Consider the following 25,429-nt stretch of genomic DNA (forward strand, 5'->3'; position numbering starts at 1 on the left):
CTCAAAAGGGATTTTGAGAAGCAAGTAAGGGAAGTAGAGGAAAAACTGGGAAGAGAAATGAGAGTGATGCAAGAAAATCATGAAAAACAAGTCAACAGCTTGCTAAAGGAGACCCAAAAAATACTGAAGAAAATAACACCTGAAAAAATAGCCTAACCCAAATGGCAAAAGAGGTCCAAAAAGCCAATGAGGAGAAGAATGCCTAAAAAGAAAATTGGCCAAATGGAAAAGGAAGTCCAAAAGATTACTGAAGAAAATACTTCCTTAAAAATTAGAATAGAGCAATTGGAAGATAGTGACTTTATGAGAAATCAAGACACTGTAAAACAAATCCAAAAGAATGAAAAATTAGAAAACAATGTGAAATACCTTGTTGGGGGAAAACAACTGACCCAGAAAATAGACCCAGGAGAGAGAATTTAAAAATTATTGGACTATCTGAAAGCCATGATCAAAAAAAGAGCCTAGACATCATCTTTCAAGAAATTATCAAGGAAACCTGCCCTGATATTTTAGAACCAGAGGGCAAAATAGAAATTGAAAGAATCCACAGATCTCCTCCTGAAAGAGATCCCCAAAGGAAAACTCCTAGGAATATTATAGTCAAATTCCAGAGTTCCCAGGTCAAGGAGAAAATATTACAAGCTACCAGAAGGAAACAGTTCAAGTACTGTGGAAACACAATCAGGATAACACAAGATTTAGCAGCTTCTACATTAAAGGACCGCAGGGCATGGAATACAATATTCCGGAGAGCAAAGGAGATAGGATTACAACCAAGAATCACCTACGCAGCAAAACTGAGTATAATTCTTCAGGGGAAAAAATAGTCATTCAGTGAAATAGAGGACTTTCAATCATTTTTGATGAAAAGACCAGAGCTGAATAGAAAATTTGACTTTCAAACACAGGACTCCAGTGGAACATGAAGAGGTAAACAGGAAAGAGAAATCATAAGAGACTTATTAAGATTGAACTGTTTACATTCCTGCAAGGAAAGATGATATTTATAACTCATGAGACCTTTGTCAGTATGAGGATAGTTGGAAGAAAAAAATTATATGTATTTATATGTAGATAGATAGATAGAGGGCACAGGGTGAGTTGAAGATTAAGGGGTCATATCTGGAGAATAAAATTAAGGGATGACAGAGGATTATACTTGGAGAAGAAGAAAGGGAGAGGTAGAATGGGGTAAATTATCTCACAAAAAAAAACAGAAAAGAAAAGTCTCTTACAGTGGAGGGGAAACAGGGGAAGGTGAGAGGGAATGAGTGACTCTTATTCTCATAGGATTTGGCTTAAGGAGGGAATAACATACACATTCAATTGGGTATGGAAATCTGTCTTACCCTACAGGAAAATAGGGGGAGAAGGGAAGAAGAGAGCAGGGGGATGATAGAGAGGAGGGCAGATTGGGAAAGGGGGTAATCAGAAGTAAATACTTCTGAGGAAGGACAGGGTCAAAAGAAAGAATAGAATAAATGGGAGGGCAGGATAAGATTAAGGGAAATAGAGTTAGTTTTTCACAGCATGTCTACTAAGGAAGTGTTTTGCACAACTGCACGTATACAACCTATATTGAGTTGCTTGCCTTTTCAATGAGGGTGGGTGGGGAGGGAGGAAGAGAGAAAATTTGAAACCTAAAGTTTTAAAAACATATGTTTAAAAAAATGTTTTCACATGCTACTGGGAAATAAGAAATACAGGAAATGGGGTACAGAAGTCTATCCTGCCCTACAGGAAAATAGAAGGGGAAGGGGATAAGAGAAGGGGTGAGAGATAGAAGAGAGGACAGACTAGGGGAAGGGATATTCAGAATGCATGCCATCTTAGGGTGGGGGAGGGGGGAGATGGGGTGAAATTTTGGAATTCAAAAACTTGTGGGAGTGAATGTTGAAGACTAAAAATAAATAAATTTATATTTTAAAAAAAAAGAAAGAAAGAAATGACAAGTAGAAAGCTTTCAGAAAAACCTGGAAAGACTTATATGAACTGATACAAAGTGAAATGAACAGAATCAGGAGAACAGTGTACATGGTAACAACAATATTGTACAATGATCAACTGTGAATGACTTACCTGTTTTCAGTAACGCAGTGATCCAAGACAATTCTGAAAGACTTATGATAAAAAAAAAAATACTCTCTACCTCCAAAGAAGCAACTGAGGGAGTCTGAAAACAGGTAGAAGCATACTTCAAATTTTTTTCTTTTTTGGGGGGGGGATTTCCTGAGTCTGTATTTTCTTTAACATGTCTAATACTGAAATATGTTCTGCATGACTGCCCATGCATAACCTATATCAAGTTGCTTACCTTCTCAATAAGAGGGAAGGGACAAGAAGGAGGGAATTTGGAACTCAAAATTTTAAAAAGTGTTAAAAATTGTATATGCATGTAACTAGAAAAAATAAACTGTTTTAAAAATTGAAAACCATCCTGTACTATAATTTCTATTGACAACTTAAAGAGTTTTGAGTGAGATTTTTAATATATTATTTGGAGAAAGATGCACACTAAAGAATCTGATCATACCTTTGGTTTATATATTTTTTTGTCAATAGCTTTTAATTTTTTTTAATTTGGGACCTGGCTATCAGCCTTTACTAGAGATGATCGCATTAAGTTAAAATAAACTTATTTTTGACACAACATTAGTATTTTATTTACCTTTGTATTATCTATAACACAAATATTTTATTTTTTAAAATTATTCTTTTGTTTATTATATATATATATATTTATGAAGTTACTTTTTTAAAGTGGAAACTTTTTATTTTTAAGACTATTTTATTTTTCCTAATTACATGTAAAAACAATTTTTCAACATTCTTTGTTTTTAAGTTTTCAGTTACAAATTCTATCTCTCCCTCTCTCCTTCTCTCCCTCTTTCCCCTTTGAGATGGTAAGCAATCTGATATAGCTAATACATATACAATCGTGTAGAAACATTTCCAGATTAGTCTTTTGGGTAAGAAGACTTGAACAAAGAAAGAAAGTGAAAAAGGATGTGCTTCAGTCTGTTTTCAGACATCAGTTCTTTCTCTGGAGAAGGATAGCATTTTTTCATCATGAGTCCTTTGGGATTGTCTTGGATCATTGTATTGCTGAAAATAGCTAAGTCATTCACAGTTCTTCATCATACAATATTGCTATTACTGTGTACAATGTTCTCCTGATTCTGTTCACTTCACTAGGCATCAGTTCATATCAGTCTTTCCAGGTTTTTCTGAAATCATTCTGCTTGTCATTTTTAAGATAAACTTTTTTTTTTAGGCTAGGCAAGAGGGTTAAGTGACTTGCCCAGGGTTACATAGCTAGTAAGTGTTATGTGACTGAGGACAGATTTGAACTCAGGTCCTCCTGACTCCAGGGCCAGTGCTCTATTCACTGCACCACCTAGCTGCCCCAAGGTAAACTTTTTAAAGTAAAATAAGAAGATACTGAAAGTCAATATTGTTCTTCTATTCCACTGTCATTATTTATGCTAATAATATTCTATAGAACATGGGTCCCCACAATTTAAATTGAATTAATTGCAATTAGTTGCTTTTGAGTTTTGATGCACCCTACATTTTTCAAAGTCCAGCTCAAGTGCCTCCTCTTCCAGGAAGTCTTCCCTGATCCCTCTATATGAAAATGATCTCTCCCTTCTTAAATTATCCATAGTACTTTGTCAAGTTTTCTCCTTTGCCCTTAACACATCCTAGCTATGTAAAGGGCTTTTCCAACATTAAACTATTATGTAAATTATAGCTATAACCATTATTGTTATTACCATGAATCATTCTTACTTATTTGTATTATATTATACATATTATAGCCTTATTAGTTTGCAGGCATTTTCAGAACTCGTTCAATGTCATTTTTAAACTTTGTGTCCCTATCATTTATCACAGTCCCTGCATAGCATAGAAATGCTTAATAAACATCCTCCTTCACTAATAAATATTTATCTAATTGAATTGGCTAAAACCAACTCTGTATTTTACCTTTCAGCAAAATTTTCCTGCCAGTGCCTCATCGTAGAATGTGTGTTGAACCTGGGTGATCTGGAGCTGGATAAATAAGTGCTATTTGTAAGGCACTAACCACAGTGCCTGGCACCTAGGAAGCACTGTATAAATGCTTATTCCCTTCCCCCTTTCATTCTCATTCACATGTTAGGAAACTGAATGTCAGGGAGCCCAAGGTCCCTTACCAACCCAAGCTAGTACGGGTCAGTGGTAGGATGATGGACTGTATGTCTGTTGCCTGAAGACTGGTCTAGCAAAGTCCTGATGTCTCCAATTGTCTCTATCAGAGCAATTCAAGGAGAATTTCTTCTGAAGTTTAGATATGTTGTAATCTGCATTGGTGGAGGAAATATCCACATTCAAATTTACACCACTCCATGCACATACTGGACATTTCTGCCAAAATGACGTATCAGCTGTTCCTTCTACGCATCTCATTTCCTTCCGCCATGCCTTTGCCATGCCCCTCTGTGATTCTGTCTCTTGGAATCCTTAACTTCCTTTGAATTTCAAGGGCCACTTCCTATATGAAGCCAGAATGTTGGACATGGAATTAAGAAGAGTTGAGTACAATCCTGCCTCAGGCTCTTGTTAGCTGTATGACCCTGGGCAGGTCATTGACTTCTCTTAGTCTCAATTTCATCATGTGTAAAGTAGAGGTAATAATACCACCTGCCTCACAGAGTTATTGAGAGGATCAAATGAAATAGCATATGTAAAATGTTTTGAAAACCTTAAAGTGTTATATAAATGCCAGTCATTATTACTATTATTGCTCCCCAAAATTAACTTTGAATTTACCTTGTATATATGTACATACATATGTACATATATAAAATAAGTTACATTTATATAGTGCTTATTATATGATAGACACTGTGCTAAGTGCTTTACAATTATTATCTCATTTGATCCTCATAGTAAAGAGCAGGTTGAATCTAGGGCCGAATTTGAACTCAGGTTTTCCTGACTCCAGGCCTGACCCTTTATCCACTTTGCTACCTCTCTGCCCTCTTTGAAGGAAAGGATTATTTCCTTTGTGTCTTTGTATGCTCACCCAGCACAATGTCCTTTGCATAGCAGGTACTTAATAAGTGTTTGTTGAATTAAATTGAATTAAAAAAATCATGGGTCTTTGAAGTTTGTATCTTACCAATATTTTTCAGTACTAAAGGAGCTCTGATTTCACTGGTGTAACTACTCCTCCACCAATACAGGCTGCAGCCTCTCAGTAACTTAACAGCTGTTTCTGTAGCTGAAAAATTCATCTTCCTGAAGACATGAGCATTTCCAGCCTTTGTGAGACTGATCCCAGGATAACATTCACCCTCAGTTGCTGTCCCCACACTCGAAGTTTTTCTAGCTTTGTAGGACCTGTTTCTGACACAGCGGGTTCATCTCCTAGCCACTATTAGGAGTAAGACTATAATGGAGGATATTTAACAAAAATGCTTTCTATATTTTTTTTCTGTCTCTCTCCCTGAACAGAGTTCTATAAAAGTGGAAAGTGTGCTTAATAAAGATCATCAAAGCAAGGGAATTTGTAGAAATAAGGAGGAAAGTGCCCTGGGTCTAGATTTTGTGCCAAACCCAATGCCAACTGGAGCACGACCGAAGATGAAAGTAAGTGGCTGTATTACAGCATATTCTTTCTAATGTACTGAGCACCACCAAAGCAATGCTATTTATCACGAGGGAGAAATAACACTGTGTACGCTTCATTGGTGTTGCTTTCAATTAACTATATCACATGCCCTGACAATGTTTTTTCATCATGGCATTCATATGTGGGTATGTATAAAGAAACACTAATTCTTAACACCAAGAAAGAAGGGAGAAAAGTACAGTATGTGGTTCTTATCTTGTTCATGAGACAGTGGCTAGTCCATTATGGTGAAGGGAGAGATATCAGCTGCTGTGTTAACCAGTTAACTCTTGACTCTCAACAATTATCCTCTGAGTCCATCCAGTCGTCTCATACTGTCCCTCGTGGATTTTCTACCATTGAATGGCACAATCCACACTGCTCAAAGTCCCAGCAAAGAGACATCTGGTATGGGAGAAACCAGATCCAAACAGCCACCATCTGCTGCATAGAATTTGATATATTTGCATAACCCTCTGCCTTCTCTTTTCCAAAAGAAACCATTCTCATTCTTTTATTTTGTTCACATGCTGCTTAATAAAGATTGAAGAGCATTGTATTGGAACCATCCTTATCCATCTAATTTTCCAAACTTGTAGTCATTTCTGTGATGATTGAAATCATTAAATTCATTGTAAGTGCCTCATGACCCTCGTTGGTGATGCAACCCCTAAGTAAGTAGAACCTCTATCTTTGAACCACTTTGGGTTATAGAGAAAAGCTTGCTTTGTGAAATAATGATTTAGTAGAACCATTTTGGAGATCTTTTGAGGCATCCTTTTATCAATTCCTTTTTAAAAATCAATATTTTATTATTGACCAATATTGAAATTGTGGTCTCCTAAAAGCCCTAAGATTTTTCTTTTGTACTTGTACCTGACTGGTCATTCCCACCCTGTCTCCTAGACATTGATGCATAAATCCCTAACATTTTTCTCTGTTGAGTTTTATCTTGTTTTTGACGGGCAAATTCAGTAATTTTTCATGAAATGAAACAATTCTTGAATTCTTAGATATTCTGATAGAATATAAGTTCCTTGAGGGCAGGAACTTTTGTTTAGCATTTTGCCTGGCATGTGGAACACAATAAGTGCTCATTGTGTGATTGAGGTGTTAGCAAACTTACTTAAGGTAATGTCTTAATGAAGACTTAATCACCATATTTTTATTTCCATTAGACCAACTGACTTGTGGAACAGCATTCAAAATTTTGTTTGTTTTTTACTTATGCCCAATATATTTTTCTCTCTACTTACCTGCTTTCCTTTATGTTTTAGTTTTTTAAAAGTTTTGATGCTATTTGCTTAAATATCATAATCATTTTAGAATAGATTTCCTCTCCCTACCCCACTCTCAGCACTCCTTCTTTTGTAACAAAGAGCAGTTAAGCAAAACCAACTGATAAAGTGACTATTTCTGCAGACACGTTTGAACCCATGTCCCCAACAGGAGGAAGGAGGTACCTCTTCTCAGACCTTCTACAGTCCCAAGCTCTTGCCATATACTGACACTAACTTAGTTATTGCATTTGTCTTTTTGTCTCATCTAAAGAGTCTTTAGTTCATCAGTTGTATTAAAATTAGTTTGACTCCACGTGTGACTTTAGGCAAGTTATTTAACAACCTGGGCTTTAGTTCCCTCAAATGTAAAGTGAGGGAGCTGGAGTGCATGGCTGCTGAGGTCCCATCTAGGTAGGGCTCCAGATGGGCTGATGCTGCTGTGGTCCAATGATAGCACATTTTTTCTATGTACTTTTTTCTACTTGAGTTTGTACATCTTTGGACATACACAAACTCCTTAAAAGAGATGTCGGTGAGAGTTACAAGTCAAGGAACTGGGAAGACAAAAATAAGGGCCAGTTGGGTTTGGCAAAGATCTGCTAACTGAACAACAAGCACCTCTTTGGTTTCTTGATGATATGTACAGTTGCATCAAGTTGGTATCTCTGACATGGGGATAATACATTCACTTCTGTCTGATCTCATCTATTTGAGCAAGATGTTCCTAAACTAAAAATAAAACACTTATGGAAAATCATATCACACACACACGCGCACACACACACACACACACACACACACACACACACACACAAGCAGTAGAAGTTTCCTCTCTGCTACTCCAGATGTCAAAGCTACTTATAAATACCAAGATCAAGGCATAGATTCATCTTTTTCCTACTTCGTCACATCTACTCACATCACATCTACCATCCAGTAGACCTCTTAGCCCATACAAGCTCATTTCGAAGTATTTCTCATCTGATTATGATGATTCAGAATATGAAGTTTGGTCAGAAACTTGCTTAAGCCTCTTTTGGAACTCATTCCACTAAGAAATATCAAGTGGTTTAAGTGTTTAGAGGTTCCAAACCACTTGCTTTACAAATTCCATAATTTAAAAAAGGAAAAGTAGCCATAGCTTAGATTTCCTGTAGTCTTATGCTATTCTTATAAAGACTGCCTATGTAGCTAATGAGCAGCAACAAGACAGATTGTTCGTGTTCAAAATGAAAATGTTACAAATTTAGTTAGGTTTTATAACATCTTGGCCTCATTGAGTCTCATTTTTGCTGAAAGAATTTTGAGATTAAGCCCCAAGGGTAAGCATCTTAAGTAAATATAACTTGGCTTCTAAAACAGATAGACAGGGTCTTTCATTGCTTTCTAATAAAGAAAAACAGGAGGATATGTGTTCGGAGGGTGGGGAGGATAGCATGTAAGGGTAGGTAGGGAATAGACCTTTGATTTGACTAGTATAAAAAACTCCTAGAAGAAGCTGCTTATTTATATCAATGCATGTTAGCTCCTTTTCTCCAACTAGTCTTTTTACTTTCTTTTTTTTCTTTTTTATTTTGGTTAGGCAATTGGGGTTAAGTGACTTGCCCAGAGTCACACAGCTAGTGAGTGTTATAATGTCTGAGGCCAGATTTGAACTCAGGTCCTCCTGACTCCAGGGCTGGTGCTCTATCCAGTGCGCCACCTAACTGCCCCTCCACAACTATTGTCTTAAAGAGTTGTCTAAAGCAGTCCTTAAACTGTGAGTCCTGACCTCATATGAGTCGCAAAAAATTTGGCAACAATAAAAGGTTTCTGAATGTGCAACAACCAAAAATTAATTCAAAATCACATGCATAATGAATCCAAGGTATTTCTGTCAGTGCTTACCCATATTGGATGTAGCAATTTCACTGCAGCCTTGGTTCTGAACACAAAGCACGCGCACAGGGGTCTTGAGTGGAAAAAGTTTAAGAAGCCCTGGTCTAAAGCACTGAGGTATCAAATGACAGTCACTGTGTGTCAGAGGAAGGGCCTGAACTCAGATCTTCATAGCTCCAAGGCTGGCTCTCTCAACACTATACCACAAGGCTTTTCTTATGATGTCTAATAGAAATTGACAGTTTAGCTCTGTGAGGAAGAGGAGGAATGACTGGTGGATGATAGCAAACTCCTAGCACAAACTCTTGGAGCACTCCTCAGCTTAAGAGGAAGTGGGGGTGGAGGGACCTATTTCTATTGATTTGTTTTAAAGATTAACAATAAAAGTTTAAAAAGAAAAAAAGTCATAATCTTTACTTTTGATATCCTAGCCCCATACTCATTGCATCTTAAGGAACTGTAATTTGTTGAAGAGGCATTTGGGACCTGTTTTACCTACTGTTCAAATGGTATTCTAAATTCTTATGCCTATTTTTGTAGGGAGCTCTTAATTATCCTAGAATACATAATCTAATTTGCAGATCAGCCCATTCTGGAGTAGGCTGACTATAAAAGGCAGTTTGGGCATATTGGACATTGCCATTATTCAAAACGAAAGTGTGATCTAAGACAGGAACTGATGTAAGGGGAATGAGGTAGAAAAGTATTTGACTTTAGATGCTGATATCACAATACACACAGCCCTTTAAAGTGCTCTGTCATCCCTGGCATGTACTGGGGGCACTAGCTGTCAAGATGTATTTCTGCTAACAACTGATCTGATAGAAACAAAATACCCCAAACAATATAAACCAAGCCATTCCTGGACTGGAACATAACCAATTGAACAAGCAGAACATTTTATTTCCCTCTCTGGAGCTGCAGATATGTGGACAGTCTAATATAAGGGCCTCAGAGTTCTATATGTATTCTAAGAGTAATTGCTGAAGAACATGGCTCTCTCTGGCCAGCTCCTGTGAACTCATATCAACAATGTACCCTCTGAAGGCACAAATGAGGTTGGTTTTGTTACTTTGGTTTTTTGCATTTGCTACTTATAAGAAAGGGCATCACTCCTCCCATCCAAGTTTATTTACAGGCTCTAATCCCCAAGACAAAAAATGGTGGTACTTCTAGATTTTTTTGGTGGATTGAGAAATTCTGATTTTTTCAGTTCACTATATGTAGACATCTAAAAGGGAATATTCATTCACTAAATCAGATTTGAAATATAAAGGAATTATACCATCATTTTTCTGTTTCTTTCAATTCAGCAAATATTTCCTGAGTACATACTGCTTGCTCACAATCTGCTCAGGTCCTGTCCTGAAATACCTTATACAAACCTGTTCAGTAGCAACAACTCAACTGAAACATCTATTTCGAAGGTCATGGTGATCTTTTCTCAGTGTTTGGCCTCTTTGACAGACCTGCAACTTCTGACACAGCCAACCACCTCTCTGTTGATACTTCCTTGTCCTTTGGCTTCTAAGACATTTCACTCTTCTTGGTTACTTCTTACTTCTCTAAGGTATCCCTTCTCTGTCCTTTTCTCAGGCTCTTCTTTCTATTCCTAACACCTTAGCATGGGCATGCCTCTATGTTTGGCTCACATCTCTTCTCTCTACATTCCATAAGATCATAAGATCACATATTTAGATTAGAAAGCAAGTGCACTTAGAGACCATTTAATCCAACTTTCTCGTTCTACAGATAAAGAAAATAGGCCCGGATAATTTAAGTAATTTGCCCAAGATCACACAGGAACAGAAGTAGGATTCAAACCCAAGTTCTCTGCTTCTAAAGCCAAGGCAGTCTTGGGAGCAGTATGAAGCCACTTCCCTATACTTCTACTTCTTGGTGGTCTCTTCTACTTCAGTGGCTTTGATGAACATCTCTAAGTAAACAACTGTCAAGGCTACATAACTAGCCTTCACCTTTCTCTTAGCAGTATCAGCTACTGATGTAGCATCCTTCCTTCAAAAAATAATTGGGACAGAAAGGTTGGGGAGTAAGGGAGGTGGGCAAGATGGAATGGGGATGGAAATGAACAGTTGGTACAAATGGATGTCATAGCTGACCAGACAACCACTCAGTCAAATCCTGTGATATGACTTGATGAGATTCCCTGGACCTACTCTCTTCCTTATCCTTACTTCTGTGAACTTTCCCAGAACTTGATTTGTTCCATATCCTAGCATGCATTTGTAGTTTTGCCTCTGAGTACCTTCTGCCGATCTGATTGTTTTCCTCAAAGGTAGGAACGTTCCTGGCCAGTGTTCAGACAGTACTTGATGATTTCCTCCAACTTCTTATCCCCAGTAGACTATACCTAAGAAATCAATCAATCAGTTCCTCATTAACCTCTCATCCCCAAGTGCTTAGATAAACTCTCAGGGGACTTGCTAAGACTTGCCCAACCCTAGGATAGTGCAGTCTTGTCTCCTCTTTCCAATAGCCGTCCCTCTTAAACTCAATGTAAATACAGCCTCTAGAAAGGAACCCTATTTTCCCTGAAACATGAGATGGCTCCTCAGTGGACTCAGAATGGTACCAGACCCAGTATACAAGTAAAGGCACCAAAGTCATGAAGAGTATCATGCTTTGGAAGATGACTGCCTCCTACTAGGAGGAAAACAATGGTGTTGGGAACAGGTAGGAATCATCCAGTTACCTTCAATAACTTTAATGAGTTATGTTTTCCAGCCAGATTTCTGGGGGTAAACCAGATTTTTTAATATATAGACCTAAAACTGAAGGTGTTCCAGACAGACTGGGCCCAGGCAGCCATTACCATTTTACACATTACTTGGACCTGCTGGACATGGGACCAACTTATTGAGAATAACTCCCTGCTAATCTTCTGGGAGGAATTCATTCAGGAGTTCCAGCAAGCCTTTGATGATGTCTAGGGACAGAAATGCCAGCTAAAAAGGGCATAGTAGCAAAATGTGCTCATACTTTCAGGGACCTGGCTAGGACATCCCTTAGATCAAGTAAGTCTTCATCAACCAGTTCTGAAAGGGGTTGATCAAAGACAAAGAGGATAAATAACCCAAATATAGATTGTTGAGATCCTACTAGTATTCAGTCACCAATGCTTTGGGATTTAAACTTTGTTCAGTACTTAGCCAGGCTTGCTCAAGACTCAGTACTCCATTAACTATTCATCAATTTTTTGAGGGTGGAAGTGGGGGGAGAGGTTTGGGGATATAGGAAGGTGCTACTATCTGAACAGGATTCAGAAAAGGGATGTGAGTAGAAGAATGTCTTTCATACTTAGGCTAACATAAGATTACCATCAAATCAGCTGAGTTGTGCAATGGTCCCAGAGCATTCCAAGGAAAATATAATTCTTGGAATACTTTGTAGGCTCACAAGGGGAATGAAAGGGCTTATGTAGCACCATTTAGAGAGGGTCATCACTACATTAGCCTTCAGTATTCAAATACTAAAATGCATCTATCTAATTTCATTGATATGGATATCTCTCAATGATATAGGTTGAATCCATCCATGGCTGCCCATCCCATGTGACTATTGTCCACATTTGCCCATGAGCTTGCAAGGGGCAGAAAAGATTCTATCCAATGTTCAGGGGACTTTCGTCATTTTCTCTAGATATTAAAAGGACCCAAGGGTGACAAAGTAACATACAGGCTATCCATTGGTTGTCCCTTGCTTAAGAGGAATGACCAGCCCATTTTCTTTCACAATCGTATATTTCAGGATCAGATGCTTTAATCCAGCTCTTCTTTCTAATTCCTTGTTTTTAATGTGCTGTAGCCTACTCATTACCACCACAGAGCCTTTCTGTTAGCCTAGAGCGATAACTCATTTTCGGTTCTTGGGAGGTAATTGGGTTCTATACCTCACTGCCACACAACAACACTGGGACATTTGTTGGTATGAAAATATAAGCCTCTGTTTCAGAGCAAGTGTGAGGTCCTTAAAAGAACACTGCAACTTCCCAAAAACAATTTAGTCTTCCCCTCTCTTTCTTCCCTCTTTTCGATTATGAGCCCACTTTATTGTCCATTTGCAGCATCTGTCATAGCCAAACATATACACATATGGTTCCAGCACTTAGCACCATGATCAGCACATAGTAGGCACTTAATAGATTTTTATTGATTGATTTGTTAATTGATTGTTCCATACAGGTTATTCATCAAAGATAAAAATTAGTCTACTAAAAGACTATTAAAAGACAAACTGTAAGAATTTATATTTGACTTGTCTTCACTTGTGCTTTTGCTCCTGAGTGTTTTCACCAAGATGCTCTGTGTGTGTGTGTGTGTGTGTGTGTGTGTGTGTGTGTGTGTGTGTGTGTGCGCGCTCTCAGAGGAGGAACTTCCCTGGCCAACTTTCAGATTATGCTGATAATTCTCTCTGATCTCTTTATCTCTGCAGCTATAGATAGCCAGGAACCTAGCCCCACAGCTCTACTGCTACATCACTCAGAAAGCTAGCTGGGCTTGAGTTAAAAGTGGGCAGAGAAGGAATGAGAGAGGGGGAATTACAACCATTTCCGCTAGGCTTCGGAGCCAGGGCTATGATGATTCATCCTTCTTCCAGCTGGTCTTTCCTCAGGTCATGGCATGGGGGCATCTCCTGAGAAATGATTTGCCCTCAGTTGTCTTAGTTGTTGTTATCATGTTCTGGGAAAATAAGAGTTAGCAACATCCTTCCATTAAACATCCTTTACTCAATCTCCATAATACACAATAAAATTGTCATGTTTACACCCTAACCCCCAGCTATAACAACAGAAAGGGAAAAAACTGGAAACTAATTTATCTAAAAACTTTAAAGTTCAGTATTTTTCAGAATAAAAATGGGGCTATATACACACAAAGTCACTACATTGACACTAAAATAAACTAGAACTACTAATGTATGGCTTTTATGGGCAAGTATTAGAAGTAATGCCTCAATGAACCCTTTGCTCTATGTTTCTTCTACAAGGAAGTCTTCTATCTTCTAATTTGGTTTGGTTGCATAGATACTATGTTATTGGACTGTGTTATACACATGCATGGGCGTGCAGGCACACACACACACACACACACACATGCTCAATAAACACACCTTGCTCAATAAACTCCAGTGGCTACTTAATTAAATATGAAATCCTTCATTATTCAAAGCCCTTCGTAACCTAGCCCACCCCACCCCCACTCCCACATGTCCAGTCTTCTTATACCTTATTCGGAGCCATCCTGCCTTTAATCCAAAGACTTTGAACTCCTTGCTTTTCCTCCAGCAAGACATGCCATCTCAGCTCTGGCCATTTTCATTGGCTGTCTCCATGCTTGTAATGCTCTCCTTTCATCTCTGCTTTCTGGCTTCCATGGCAGCCTTTAAGTTCCAGCTAAAATTCTACCTTTTACAGGAATCCTTTCCCAACCCTTAATTCTAGTACTTTCCCTTTGTTGATTATTTCTTATCTATATTATTTCTAGCTTGTTTGTACATAGTTGTTCACATTTAATCTCACCCATTAGATTGTGAGCTCTTCAAGGACAGAGACTGTCTTTTGTTTTCTTTATATACTGAGAGCTTAGCACAAATCCTAGCACATAGCTGGCACTTAAATGATTGTTGACTGACATTTGTTTCCAAAGATTTTTATTCTTAGCACGTGCCATTTACTGATAGTCCTTGCAAATAAGATGGGCTTTTGAGAGGAAACATAATGTAGTAGGTAGATGGCTGGTCTTAGAGTCCAGAAGAATTGGATTTTGAGTCCTACCTGTGACTCATGCAAGTTCTGTGACCATGAGTAATTCCAGACAGGGTTAGGGGTAGAACTCTAATCTTTATCTTTTGGTACCCCTAGGCAACTCACTAAGACAATAAGTTACAGAAAAATTGTGGATCAACATAAGCCTAGGGAGTTTCGATACTGGGAAGGTGATGAAATCACAGTTCAGGTCCAGACCAAAAGAAAACTGTTCAGTTTCTATCATGTTCCACACAAGCATGACTCTACCTTTTTAATAGGAGTTTCCTATAGGTATCAATCGTCTGCTTGACTCAAACATTCAGAAATATAATTGTTTATTGATATTATGTCATTACCTTCCAACTAGTGTCAAATTCCATAAAATAAAATAATCATAGGCAAAGAAACTCTGGGTCCTGGTGTTCCCACATGAAACATGTCTGTTTTATAGCACTCTATCTTCTCTACTCTGCAAGGAAGTTTGGCATTGCCCTGTGCCATCTCTTTTGTTGTTCTCTTGAACTATTATTTAAATATTTTATTCACCTCTTCATGCATCATTTCCCCCCCCCCAAAAAAAAGTTATACAGTGAAAAAAGCACTAGCTCTGAGGTAGGGATTCCAGGGTTTGAATCATGGCCCTGTCACTTAACTACTTTTGGGACTTGGAGCCAAATCATTTAACCTCTTGGAACATTAATTTCCTCATCTATAAAAAGATGGAGCTGGAACACAAAACCATAATCCTACAGAGAAGGCAGTATAGAAAAATACAGTACTAATCACATAAAAATACAAGGTCCTAAAGAGCCAGAACCATGTCATATATTTAGCATAGGACCTCAGATGATAGGGGTAGGGGGTGAAGACGAAGGGAGAAGAGAGCAGTCAACATGTCCTTACACAGTAGTAACTGATCAAGATATATGTTTTGATCAAGGATTCTGAACACTTAGCACAGGGGTATAGCTTTGTTCCTCAATAGGGAGAGAGAGAGAGTTTGCCAAAGCAAATTCAATACAGAACCAGGAGAGTGTGTCGGAGCATCTGGCTCAGCATCCTGGCCCCAGTAAGCAGCGACCAGCAGTAAGCCATCAGCTGCATTCCTTGGCTCAACAGCTAGATCTGTCTGACCATGAAGTCACCCCAGCTACTGATCAGGCATATTTCTCTGAATATTAAAACTATTTTTGACCTGGGCATAGCTCTAAAACCTAAAGTTTCCACTTTTTTCTTTGATTTGTTATGTAGCCACTCCTTGTTACACTAGCTCCCTCTGTCTCTCTCTCCAACGGCTGGCTGGCATCAGCTGTTGTAATAAATTCCCTAATTCTGAAGACCTGGGAGTCGCAGATGCTGGGGCCAGAGTTATGCACCAGATGGCAACTAAAAATGATTCAGTATTTCAGGGGGAGATGGTGTCAAGAAAAAACAAGTTTACAACTAAAGCAGAATGAGCATTTTGTAACGCTTTTCAAAGCTATTTGAACAAATGGTAGAGAGCAGGTGATTATTTCTTGAGAACCCTGGTCATAGAACTCTATAATAAGTGCCGTTTGTTATGTGGAAGGGTTGCTTAGAAATGTTACTAGTGTATTCCCCTTGCAAGAGTAGAAAATATTTCTGTGTCTTTTTGAAAGAAGATTTAAAAATGTTACCCAGAGATAAGAGGACTGACTATTTTGACTAAGCTTTCAGTGATGAATGCTGTATTTGGAGTCAGAGAACCTGTTTACTTACCTATATCATATGTAGCTGTGTGTGGTTTGTCCTTCATTCTCAAAGAGGACCATGACATCAGGGAGATGATGACATGATTTGAAATTGACTTCAATTTGAATGAGGGAGTGCAAAGTTACCAGCCTCACTTTCTTCTCCAGAGGCATCTGGGTCCAGCGGCCAGATATTCATCAGGATGACTGGAGATGGCCCAGGATGCAGTGGGAGACCTTGACACTTTTAAGCTAAGGTCTTTTCAAGTTCCCATTTTGAGTGAAGCAATGCCCATTCAGTGAATAGGCCTCTTTAAGAAGTGAGTCCGGGGATGGCCCTTTTAATTAAAAAAAAATCAAACTGGGAGGGGAAGAACCTTAGGGTTGCTAGCCAAAAGAGAAACAGTTATATTTGCATTCACTCTGAGCCAGGAGGGCCCAAAAAATAACCTTTAAGTGGTGCTTGGGCAGGGACATATCTGGCCACTGGACCCAGATGGCTCTGGAGAAGAAAGTGAGGCTGGTGACCTTGCACAGCCCTCCCTCACTCAAATCAAAGTCAATGCAAGTCATGTCATCATCTCCCTGATGTCATGGTCCTCTTCAAGACAAAAGACAAACCACAACCTGTGAGTAGTCCAGGCTGCCTGAATGGGGTCCCAGCTGGCCAGTTCCAGTTGCGCAACTCAGCTCATCTTCTCCCCTCCCCTCCCCTCCCTTCCTCTCCTCTGCTCTCCTCTCCCTTACCTGAGGGTGTTCTGCCCAAAGGAAGGTAAATTTTGATGGGCCAAAAGCTACCTAGTTAACTTGTGGTTTGCTGGCTACATTTCTTTCTCAAAGACCAAGCCTTAAACCTGTATAATAAGATACAGCATAGTGTAGTGGATAGATCACAATCCCCAAACTCAGAATCAGGAATCCCTGGGTGGGAATTCTGCCTCAGACACCTATTAGCTGAGGGGCCCTGGGCAAATCACTTAAGCTCTTTGGGGCCTCAGTTTCCTCATCTATAAAATAAGGAGTGGGGAGTTGCAATAGGGGAGGAGTGGGTAACACTTGCCTCACTTTAATCTAATCTGGTCAAAGGAGAGATGACATATGTATGTTGGGATACAGAAATACTTTTCACTCAACAGAGAAACAAGAGGGAAAGGGAAGAATAAGAGGAAGGATAGATTCAGAGGGGGATTAGTTATAATCAAAACAAACTTTAACCATGGAGAGTGGATTGGAAAGGGGGGTTTAAAAGGAAATGGGGAAGGATAAAAACTTGTGATTGGGCTCTGGGCAAGAGGGGGGGGGCAGAAGCAAATTGCATTAAACCTTGAGAATGATGCTGAGCAAGGCAAGATAATTAAAAAGTACAAGAATAGAAAGGAAAGAAATATAGAATTAACAATTGTAACTGGGAGTGTGGATAAGGTGAAATCCTTTATAAATGGAAGAAGATAGCAGAAGGGATTAGAAAGCAGAATCCAACAAGAAGCATGTTTGAAACAGGAAGATTCACATAAAGTAAAATAAGGGGCTAGATTAGAATCTATTAAAGCTTCAGCTAAAGTAAAGAAGGCAAGAGGAGCAGCATTATCTCACACAAGGTAATAGCAAAACAGATTTAATTAAAAGAGATAAGCAGGGAAACTATATCAAGCTGAGAAAAACCATAAATAATGAATTAATATCAATACTAAACATACCCACCAAATGGCATAGTATATAAATACTTGAAGAAAAAAATTAAATAAGTTACAGAGAGAAAAGGACATTAACAACAATAATAGTGGGGGACCTCAATGTACCCATTTGAAACTTAGACAAATCTAATAAAAAATAAACGAAGTTAAGGACTCAAATAGAATTTTATAAAAGTTAGATATGATAGAGGTTGATGATTATTGAATGGAAGTAGAAAGGAATATATACCTACATACATATATATACACACACATACAAACACAAAAATGTAGCTATATATGTATGTATAACGTATGTATAGCACCTCTGCCAAAATTGATCAGGTATCAGCGCATAAAAACCTCACAATGCAGAAAAGCAGAAATATTAAATATATGTTTCATGGGTCACAATGCAACAAAATTATATTCAATAAAGGATCTCTGAAGAAAAAGTTGTACTGTCCTCTACACTCCCTTCTACTTTGTCCCAGGTTCCAGAGTTCCTAGTTCTCCTTCTGCTTAGGGAAGGCTATGTGGATAAGTAGACCCTCTTCTCTCCTTGCCTGTTCCCCCAATCTGTTATCTGTACATAGCATCTTTCTTCTCTTCCCTCCCTCAACTTCTTTTATTCCTCACTCTCCCTTTCCTGTGCATTCTCAGCTCTCTCTGTCTCTCCTCTGCTAATTTAAAAGGCCAAGTCCAAAGGTTCAGTATTACATAAACCAGAATTCAAATAATCATCCCCAAATGCCAAAATGGCAATTGATCATCCTCCATGTGGTGAAAGACAAGCATCCAGGGCAGGTTTATACCCCATCAAGGAGATGTAATCCAAGTCCCAGAAATACTATCAGGGATCCTATCTATACTTTCATGAGGACGATATATTCAAAACCAGAACAAAGGTCTCATCCTATGACCCTGTTATGAGAGTCATCCAGACCAAGTGTCAGACCAAAGAGATACTTACTAGTGTGTTGCAAATCACTAGTGTCAGTATCATAATATTAATAACTCGTCAGGAATTTTTGCTCAGGAATTATTGGAGGATAGGAGAGAGAGACAAGCAGAAGGGAAGGGGGGAATTTGACAAATGTTACCCCCTCACTCCACTTCATCCCCATTCTTCAATTATGCCTTGACCAAAGACTGATAACACCTGAATGGACACTCTCAACTTCCTATTCCAGGTCAAAAAGAAAGTCTCTCAATATCGTGCACTCTTTCAGGACTTCATTTTTATATACAAGGAGTCTTTTATGTAAAAACTGGTTGTGTTCCAAACATTCATTTGTAAGTCATGCGACCCATTAAAGTAAGTATACAGTGTCGAATGACTTGTCCTTAACAAATCAAATGTATAAAAATGAACCATAGAATATTGAGCTAGAAGGCATCTTTGAGATTATTCCTACTTGCGCCCACACATTTTTTGCAGATGAGGCCTAGGGAGGTTAAGTGACTTGGAAGATAAAGCACACTTCAGAAAATATGCTTAGATGTTGGTCTCTGACAAGCCTCCAGAAAATAATCAGTGCCATTGCTCCCTTGGGTTAAATTGACACCTCCTATGAACTTCCTTCAAGAAATACACAACTGATTTTTACTATCTTCTTTTTTAACCTTACATTCTCCTGGGGGACCTCAAATGCACTCTCTGGCATACAAGGACCACATTTGTTTCTCTCCATCTAGCACCATCTCCTATTGGATACAGTTTCCCTCAAAGTCAACTGTTTTCTCTGAGACAAATAGTATGCCTGAGACTATTCTGTCAGTCTGAGTTGCTCATTTTCTTTAGTTATAAGATTCTTGTAGCAATAAGGAAAGCAAATTGGTTACTCCCAGTAGATAGCATCAGGGGGTGTTTATTTGGTATCTGTGAATCAAGAGGAAAAAAAAGAAACCTATTCCCAAACATAAGTGGAAGAAAAGCCTCTAATCTGATGGAAACAAAGAGTATTCAAATGCAGTTGTTTTTTAGAGATGTGAAATTGCATATTCACATTTTTTAATGAGAAGTGATAATAGATGTGGGAGAAATGACTTCCAGAGGAGGGGCCCAGAATGGAAGATTGGTAGACCAGGATAAGTAAAGCTAAAGAGTAAAGGTTAACAATGAAAGTAATATAGATTCTTTTTTGGAGAAATTGTGAATATAAAAAAAAAATAGGAAAGCTGGAGAGAATGAGACAAGAAGGAATTCAGAGGCTAGTTCAGGGAGATTCCTGTGATGGGGGTGCCATCTAGAAAAACCTCTAGATTAGAGATCAGGTATATTCAAGGAGACAGTTTTGACACAGAACCTCAGTGTGTATTTAAGGTCCATACAGAGAAGACATTTTGTTCAATTTAGTTTAAGGCAACCAACATTTATTAAGCATCTGCTGTTTAGAGAGCACTATGCTAGGCACTGGGGGGAGAAAACAAGGTTTAGATAGGAGATGGTCACTGACCTCAAGAAACTTAAGAGCTTAATTAGGAATATGATATCTGCACAAGTCGTGATAATTCATATTAGTAAGTATATAAGAGAAGTATAAATGAAGCATTCTATGACCTTAAATTATTGATGACCAAAGTTACTTAGAGAAATAACTCTGCCATTAGATTAGAACATATTAAAGAGAAATGGGAAGCAGAAACTGGAGATAGCTGTAAAAGCCTGATTTTAAGTGTTAACCTGTGCCAAACTACAAGTAGCAACAATCATAATAATAACAAACATTTTCATAGCACTTTAAGATCTTCAAAGTATTCATTTGTTTTTTATGAGTAGCTTGGAGAGTAGACAGAGTTCTATGCCTGGAGTCAGAAAGACCTGGGTTTAAAACCCACTTACCGCCTGTGTTACTCTCAGCCAATCATTTGACGTAGCCTCAGTTTCCTCATCTGATAAGTTTCTCTGTTGGGAAGATCAAAAAATGAGCCAACATCCATGAAATGCTTTAGAAACTATGTAATTGCCAGTTATTGTTATTGTTTTTACACCCTACCTTCAAAACAACTTTGTGAGGAGGTTACCCATTTTACAGATGAAGAAGCTATCCTAATACTCTCACATTTATATAATGGTTTAAAGTTTACAAAACATAAAGCAGACTATCTGTATATAATGGTAGCCAGAGACCTCGACCAGCTGGAATAGATTTTGTTTGTTTGTTTATTTGTTTTCACTCTAAACTGACAGTGAGTGGGCTGTCCTGAAAATGCCCTTGGTGGGAAAGAGCTGTCACTAGAGAAGCTCAGGCAAAAAGCCATTGTCTCAGGAGGGGTGGTCTTTAGGAAAGAAAGCCTAACCCTGGTGAGTGAGGACAAACAAAAATGTTCTGTTCGGGGCTTGTCTTGGATTTATTTCATCAGAACCTGTATTTTGCACCTCAGGCCTTCAATCTGTTGAGCTCTTCATTATATATTTAGCATGAGGGCAATTCCCTCTCTCCATAATTAGTTGTTTTCTCTCCTTTTGCTTTCAGTGGCTTCATAAAAGTGATAAATGATTCCTCTTGGACACACCAAATAGAGATTGGCAGGCAATTTAAAGTTAAGATTTCCCAGTAGGGGAATTGCACCACTGACAACAATATTCACAGTCTCTCATGTAATTTGGGAAACATTAAAGTCAAGTTTTTATGGTCTCCACTTTCTACTGACCCAAAAGCTTTACCACCCCTCCCCATTGTCCCACCCCCAGTTTCTTCTTGTTCTGTGGCATAAGCCAGTTGTACTTCCCAGTGGTTTTTCCTTTCTACCCAACCAAGAGTGGCACTTTAGTGGCCTTCTCTCCCCTGCCCCACCCCACCCCACACATATACAATCTCTTCCCAAAGTTCAAACCTCACAGAAAACTCTGGAGTATGCTGAAATGAAATTTCATGAAGAAAAAAAAATGGCTTTCTTGGACAATAATTCAGGAAGTCATAAAAACATTCTTTTCCAATAAGTGACAGGTAACTTATTTGCCAGTGTGTTCTTCAAATCTCTGCTCAGGGAATCCGTAACATACAGTTAGCAGTACCCTTCCTTTCTATTCCCTACATGACAGTAGAATCCAGAGCCCCATGTCTATATGGCTGTACTACTATGGTAATGTTCTAAGTAGTTTCCCTAACTTCGGTTTCTCCTGACTCCGCTCCCCCTACAGCTGAACTGGACACTGTCTCCTGAACTTGCCATTCTCTCTTCTGTCTCTGTACATTCACACATCCTTGTCTCTGTCAGAATCCTCTGTGAAGAATTCCTCTGACCCATTAGTAGTAAATACTCTCACCTTCCTCCAAAGACATTGTATTTTGCTTAGTTAGATGTGTGTTGTATATCACAGTAAAATAGAAACTCCTTGAGGCCATGGCATGTTTCACTGTACAGTGTCTTATGCATAGTAGGTGCTCAATAAACATTTGTTAGGTTAAAATGAATTAATCTTCTTTAAACAGTCTTGCAGCTTCACCCACTTCAGACCCGATTATAATGGCCTAATGTATCAAATTTAGATTTCTCTACCTGGCCTTCAAGGTCTTCTATCAATTGTTCACTGATTTTTTTTTCCATTCCCTAATGGAGGGATACCTAATACTGTGTTTTACATATTAGTCACTGAACAGATGTTGACTAAGAGATAACAAATTTACACCTTTTTTCTTCCTTCAAATATTCTGCTGCAAAATACATTATGTTAATTCTTTTTGTTTTTATATCATAATCATTTTCCACTTCTACATCAACCCCTTTCATCTGACAAAAACACGTAAGAAAAAACATCCAATACAGAAACCTTGTTTGCCAATGTACACAGTGTTCTATCCTATTAGCCACCAACTTCTGTGCAGTGATCATCTATTCTTTTTTGTTCCTATACTCAAAATAGAGACAGTGTGGTATAATGGTCAGAACACTGAATTTTGGAGTTAGAAAACCTGCATTTTAGGCCTGACTCTGCTATTTACTAGCTGTCAGATCTTGGGCAAACTACCTAACCTCTCTTGACCTCAGTTTCCTTATCTGTAAAATTTGGGGATTTGGCACAGTACAATGGAAACAGCTCTGGCTCTAAAGTCAAACCACCTACATTTCAATCCCATGGCTGATGCTTACTACTGGTATGACCTTACACAGATCTATTAGCTTTCAAAGGCTTCAGTTTTTCATCTGTAAAATGAGAAATTGGAGCAAATGATCTCCAAGGTTCCTTCCAGCAGAGATCTATAAAGTAGATTGAAAAAAATTAAATACCAGAAGGCTGGAACTTGAACTCAAATAACATATGTCTATGTTGGGAGGAGGAAGAAGAAAGAGGAGGAGCAGTGGAGGGGTTGGAGAAGACTACAAAGTGACAGCCTTTAGCTATTATGACAAAATATCTTTTTTTTCCTCAAAGAATTTTTTTCTAATCTTTTCCCACTCGTCGCTGCTAGCTCAGTCTTTTCTTTGTACAGTCTTGCTGTTCTTTACATAAGATGGTGTCAACTCCCAACTCCCTCTATAAAATGAGAGAGATAGCTAGATGATTTTAAAGGTTTCTTCCAGTTCTGAATTGTATATTCCTGGACAAATAGTTGGTATGTGCATGTCTAACTATATTTAAATAATAGCTGAACATACTTCATCTGTTTCTGCAACAAGTGAGTATTAATTGAGGTACTCTAAATGCTACCCTTGTCAAGGTTCTCCTCCCCCATCCTTTATGCCTGGTACTGCCAGGAAAGGGGGATCATGAGCTTTTGCAGTATTTTATAGTATTTCGGCTTTTATTATGCTATTTTGTCATTAGGACACTGTGCTGAGCTAGGTTTTGAAAAATGTGATTATTTGCATCTATAAGCAGGAAAAAAAAATCAATTTTTTTCAGGATAAGTAAAAATCAATTTTTTCAGGATGAATAGTTAGCTTAAAAAGTATTGATCCTTAGTATACTTGCTTGCCAAAAAGATTAAGAAAATTGTTTTCTTTTCTCATTTTCAGTTCTTTTTTCCTTGAGTAATTATAAGAATGAGCATTATTGGTTGTTATTTTTAAATGCCTTTGTAAAACTGTAGAACAATTTCTCTGGGTGACAAAGGAATTCTTTTGGAAGGCTTAAATTTGCCTCAAAAGATAAGAAGGAATGAATTCATAAAACCTACATTTCTGCCTGTAAGAATATCCTGCTATGCTTTCATAAATTGGCTCAATTTGTATTTTTAGTTCTTTATAAAAGATAGGGAACAAATCGTCATTGGTTATAGCTGTGTCCTTAATCTAAGATGATCTCAGAGGCCCCTTCTAGTTCTAGCATTCTGTGGTTCTATCAACAGCTGTGTGGCAGATGTAAATAAGTATTCAAGCATGCTGGATGGCGTATAAAAAAATGTCCCTTGCTGCTTCTGACATAAGCTTATTTTTGTAATTAGAAATACTGTGTATAGCTCAATGTGTTGCTCTCATTAATCACTGTAGTTGGAGAGGAATGAGTATGGTCAATTAGAAGTAGGGTCCACTTCATATACCGTTTATCACCCCCTCTATGGCTTTTCATGGCATATGTCCCTGAAAACCCATAGCTTCCTCAACTACTAGAGTAAGAAATAAAGAGAAGGAAGAGGCTACAAGACCTGAGGGCATTCACAGCCATTCATGGAAGCCAACTAGATGGCAGGTAAGAAAACATTGACACCTTCCCAAGGCCCCAAATGCTTATAGGCTCATAGCTGAAAGGGAGGGACTAAGATCCTGAGAAATGCACAGATGAGTAAACTGAGGCACAGAGTAGCAAAGTATTTTTTCTAACGTCACAAAATAGTAAGTAGCAGGGCCAATATTTGAACTCAGAGTTTCTGACTCTAAATCCACTCTACAATGTAAATTTTTAAAATCTACATCTCTACCTGCAATAGTATTCAGCCACACCCTCATGAATTGTCTCAGTCTGGAATATTAGTTCTTTACAAAAGATATGGGAACAAATCATCATTTGTTGTAGTCTTACCCTTAACCTTTGGTGATTTCAGAAGGCTCTTATAAGTTGGAGGACTTTTCCTGCTATATTGTTGATTGATAGGTCATCTGTAGGCATGGAGCCCCAAGATGCTAGTAGTGTGCCTTGTCTTTTATTTCTACTTTGCTTAATACCGTGTAACCAGAATTTGAGCCTTTAGAAGCATTGAAGTGGGGCAGTCATCTGACGCTAGTCAAACTGTATCTGGAACATGTTGTTCAATGTGGAAGGGCTACATATGAGGAAAGATACTGATAAGCTGCTAGGCATCTGGGAGCAGTGGATAGAGCCCTGGACCTGGACTCAGGAAGACTTGAGTTCAAATCTGGTCTCATATGCTTTCTATCTGTGTGACCCTTGTCAAGTCATTTAACTTCTGTTTGCCTCAGTTTCCTCATCTATGAGGTGGGATTAATAATAGCACCTACCTCCTAGGATTGTTGTGGTAAGGATAAAGAGGGATAAGATTTATAAAGTGCTT

The 25,429-nt window shown here is 38.4% G+C and overlaps 1 protein-coding gene across 2 annotated transcripts in view; it reads left to right on the plus strand.

Annotated features, from left to right (window-relative positions):
* The window catches only part of STARD13 (StAR related lipid transfer domain containing 13), a 716,694-nt gene that overhangs the window by 241,526 nt on the left and 449,739 nt on the right, over positions 1-25,429 (plus strand). For both annotated transcript variants that reach the window (XM_020997115.2, XM_020997117.2), the window contains one exon: positions 5,506-5,640. In XM_020997115.2, the coding sequence (XP_020852774.1) occupies positions 5,506-5,640 (135 nt within the window). The remainder of the gene's footprint in view (positions 1-5,505; positions 5,641-25,429) is intronic.

The sequence above is a fragment of the Phascolarctos cinereus genome, unplaced genomic scaffold (genome assembly GCF_003287225.1).
Source record: "Phascolarctos cinereus isolate Bilbo 61053 unplaced genomic scaffold, phaCin_HiC Scaffold_726;HRSCAF=1367, whole genome shotgun sequence".
NCBI classification, from domain to species: domain Eukaryota; kingdom Metazoa; phylum Chordata; class Mammalia; order Diprotodontia; family Phascolarctidae; genus Phascolarctos; species Phascolarctos cinereus.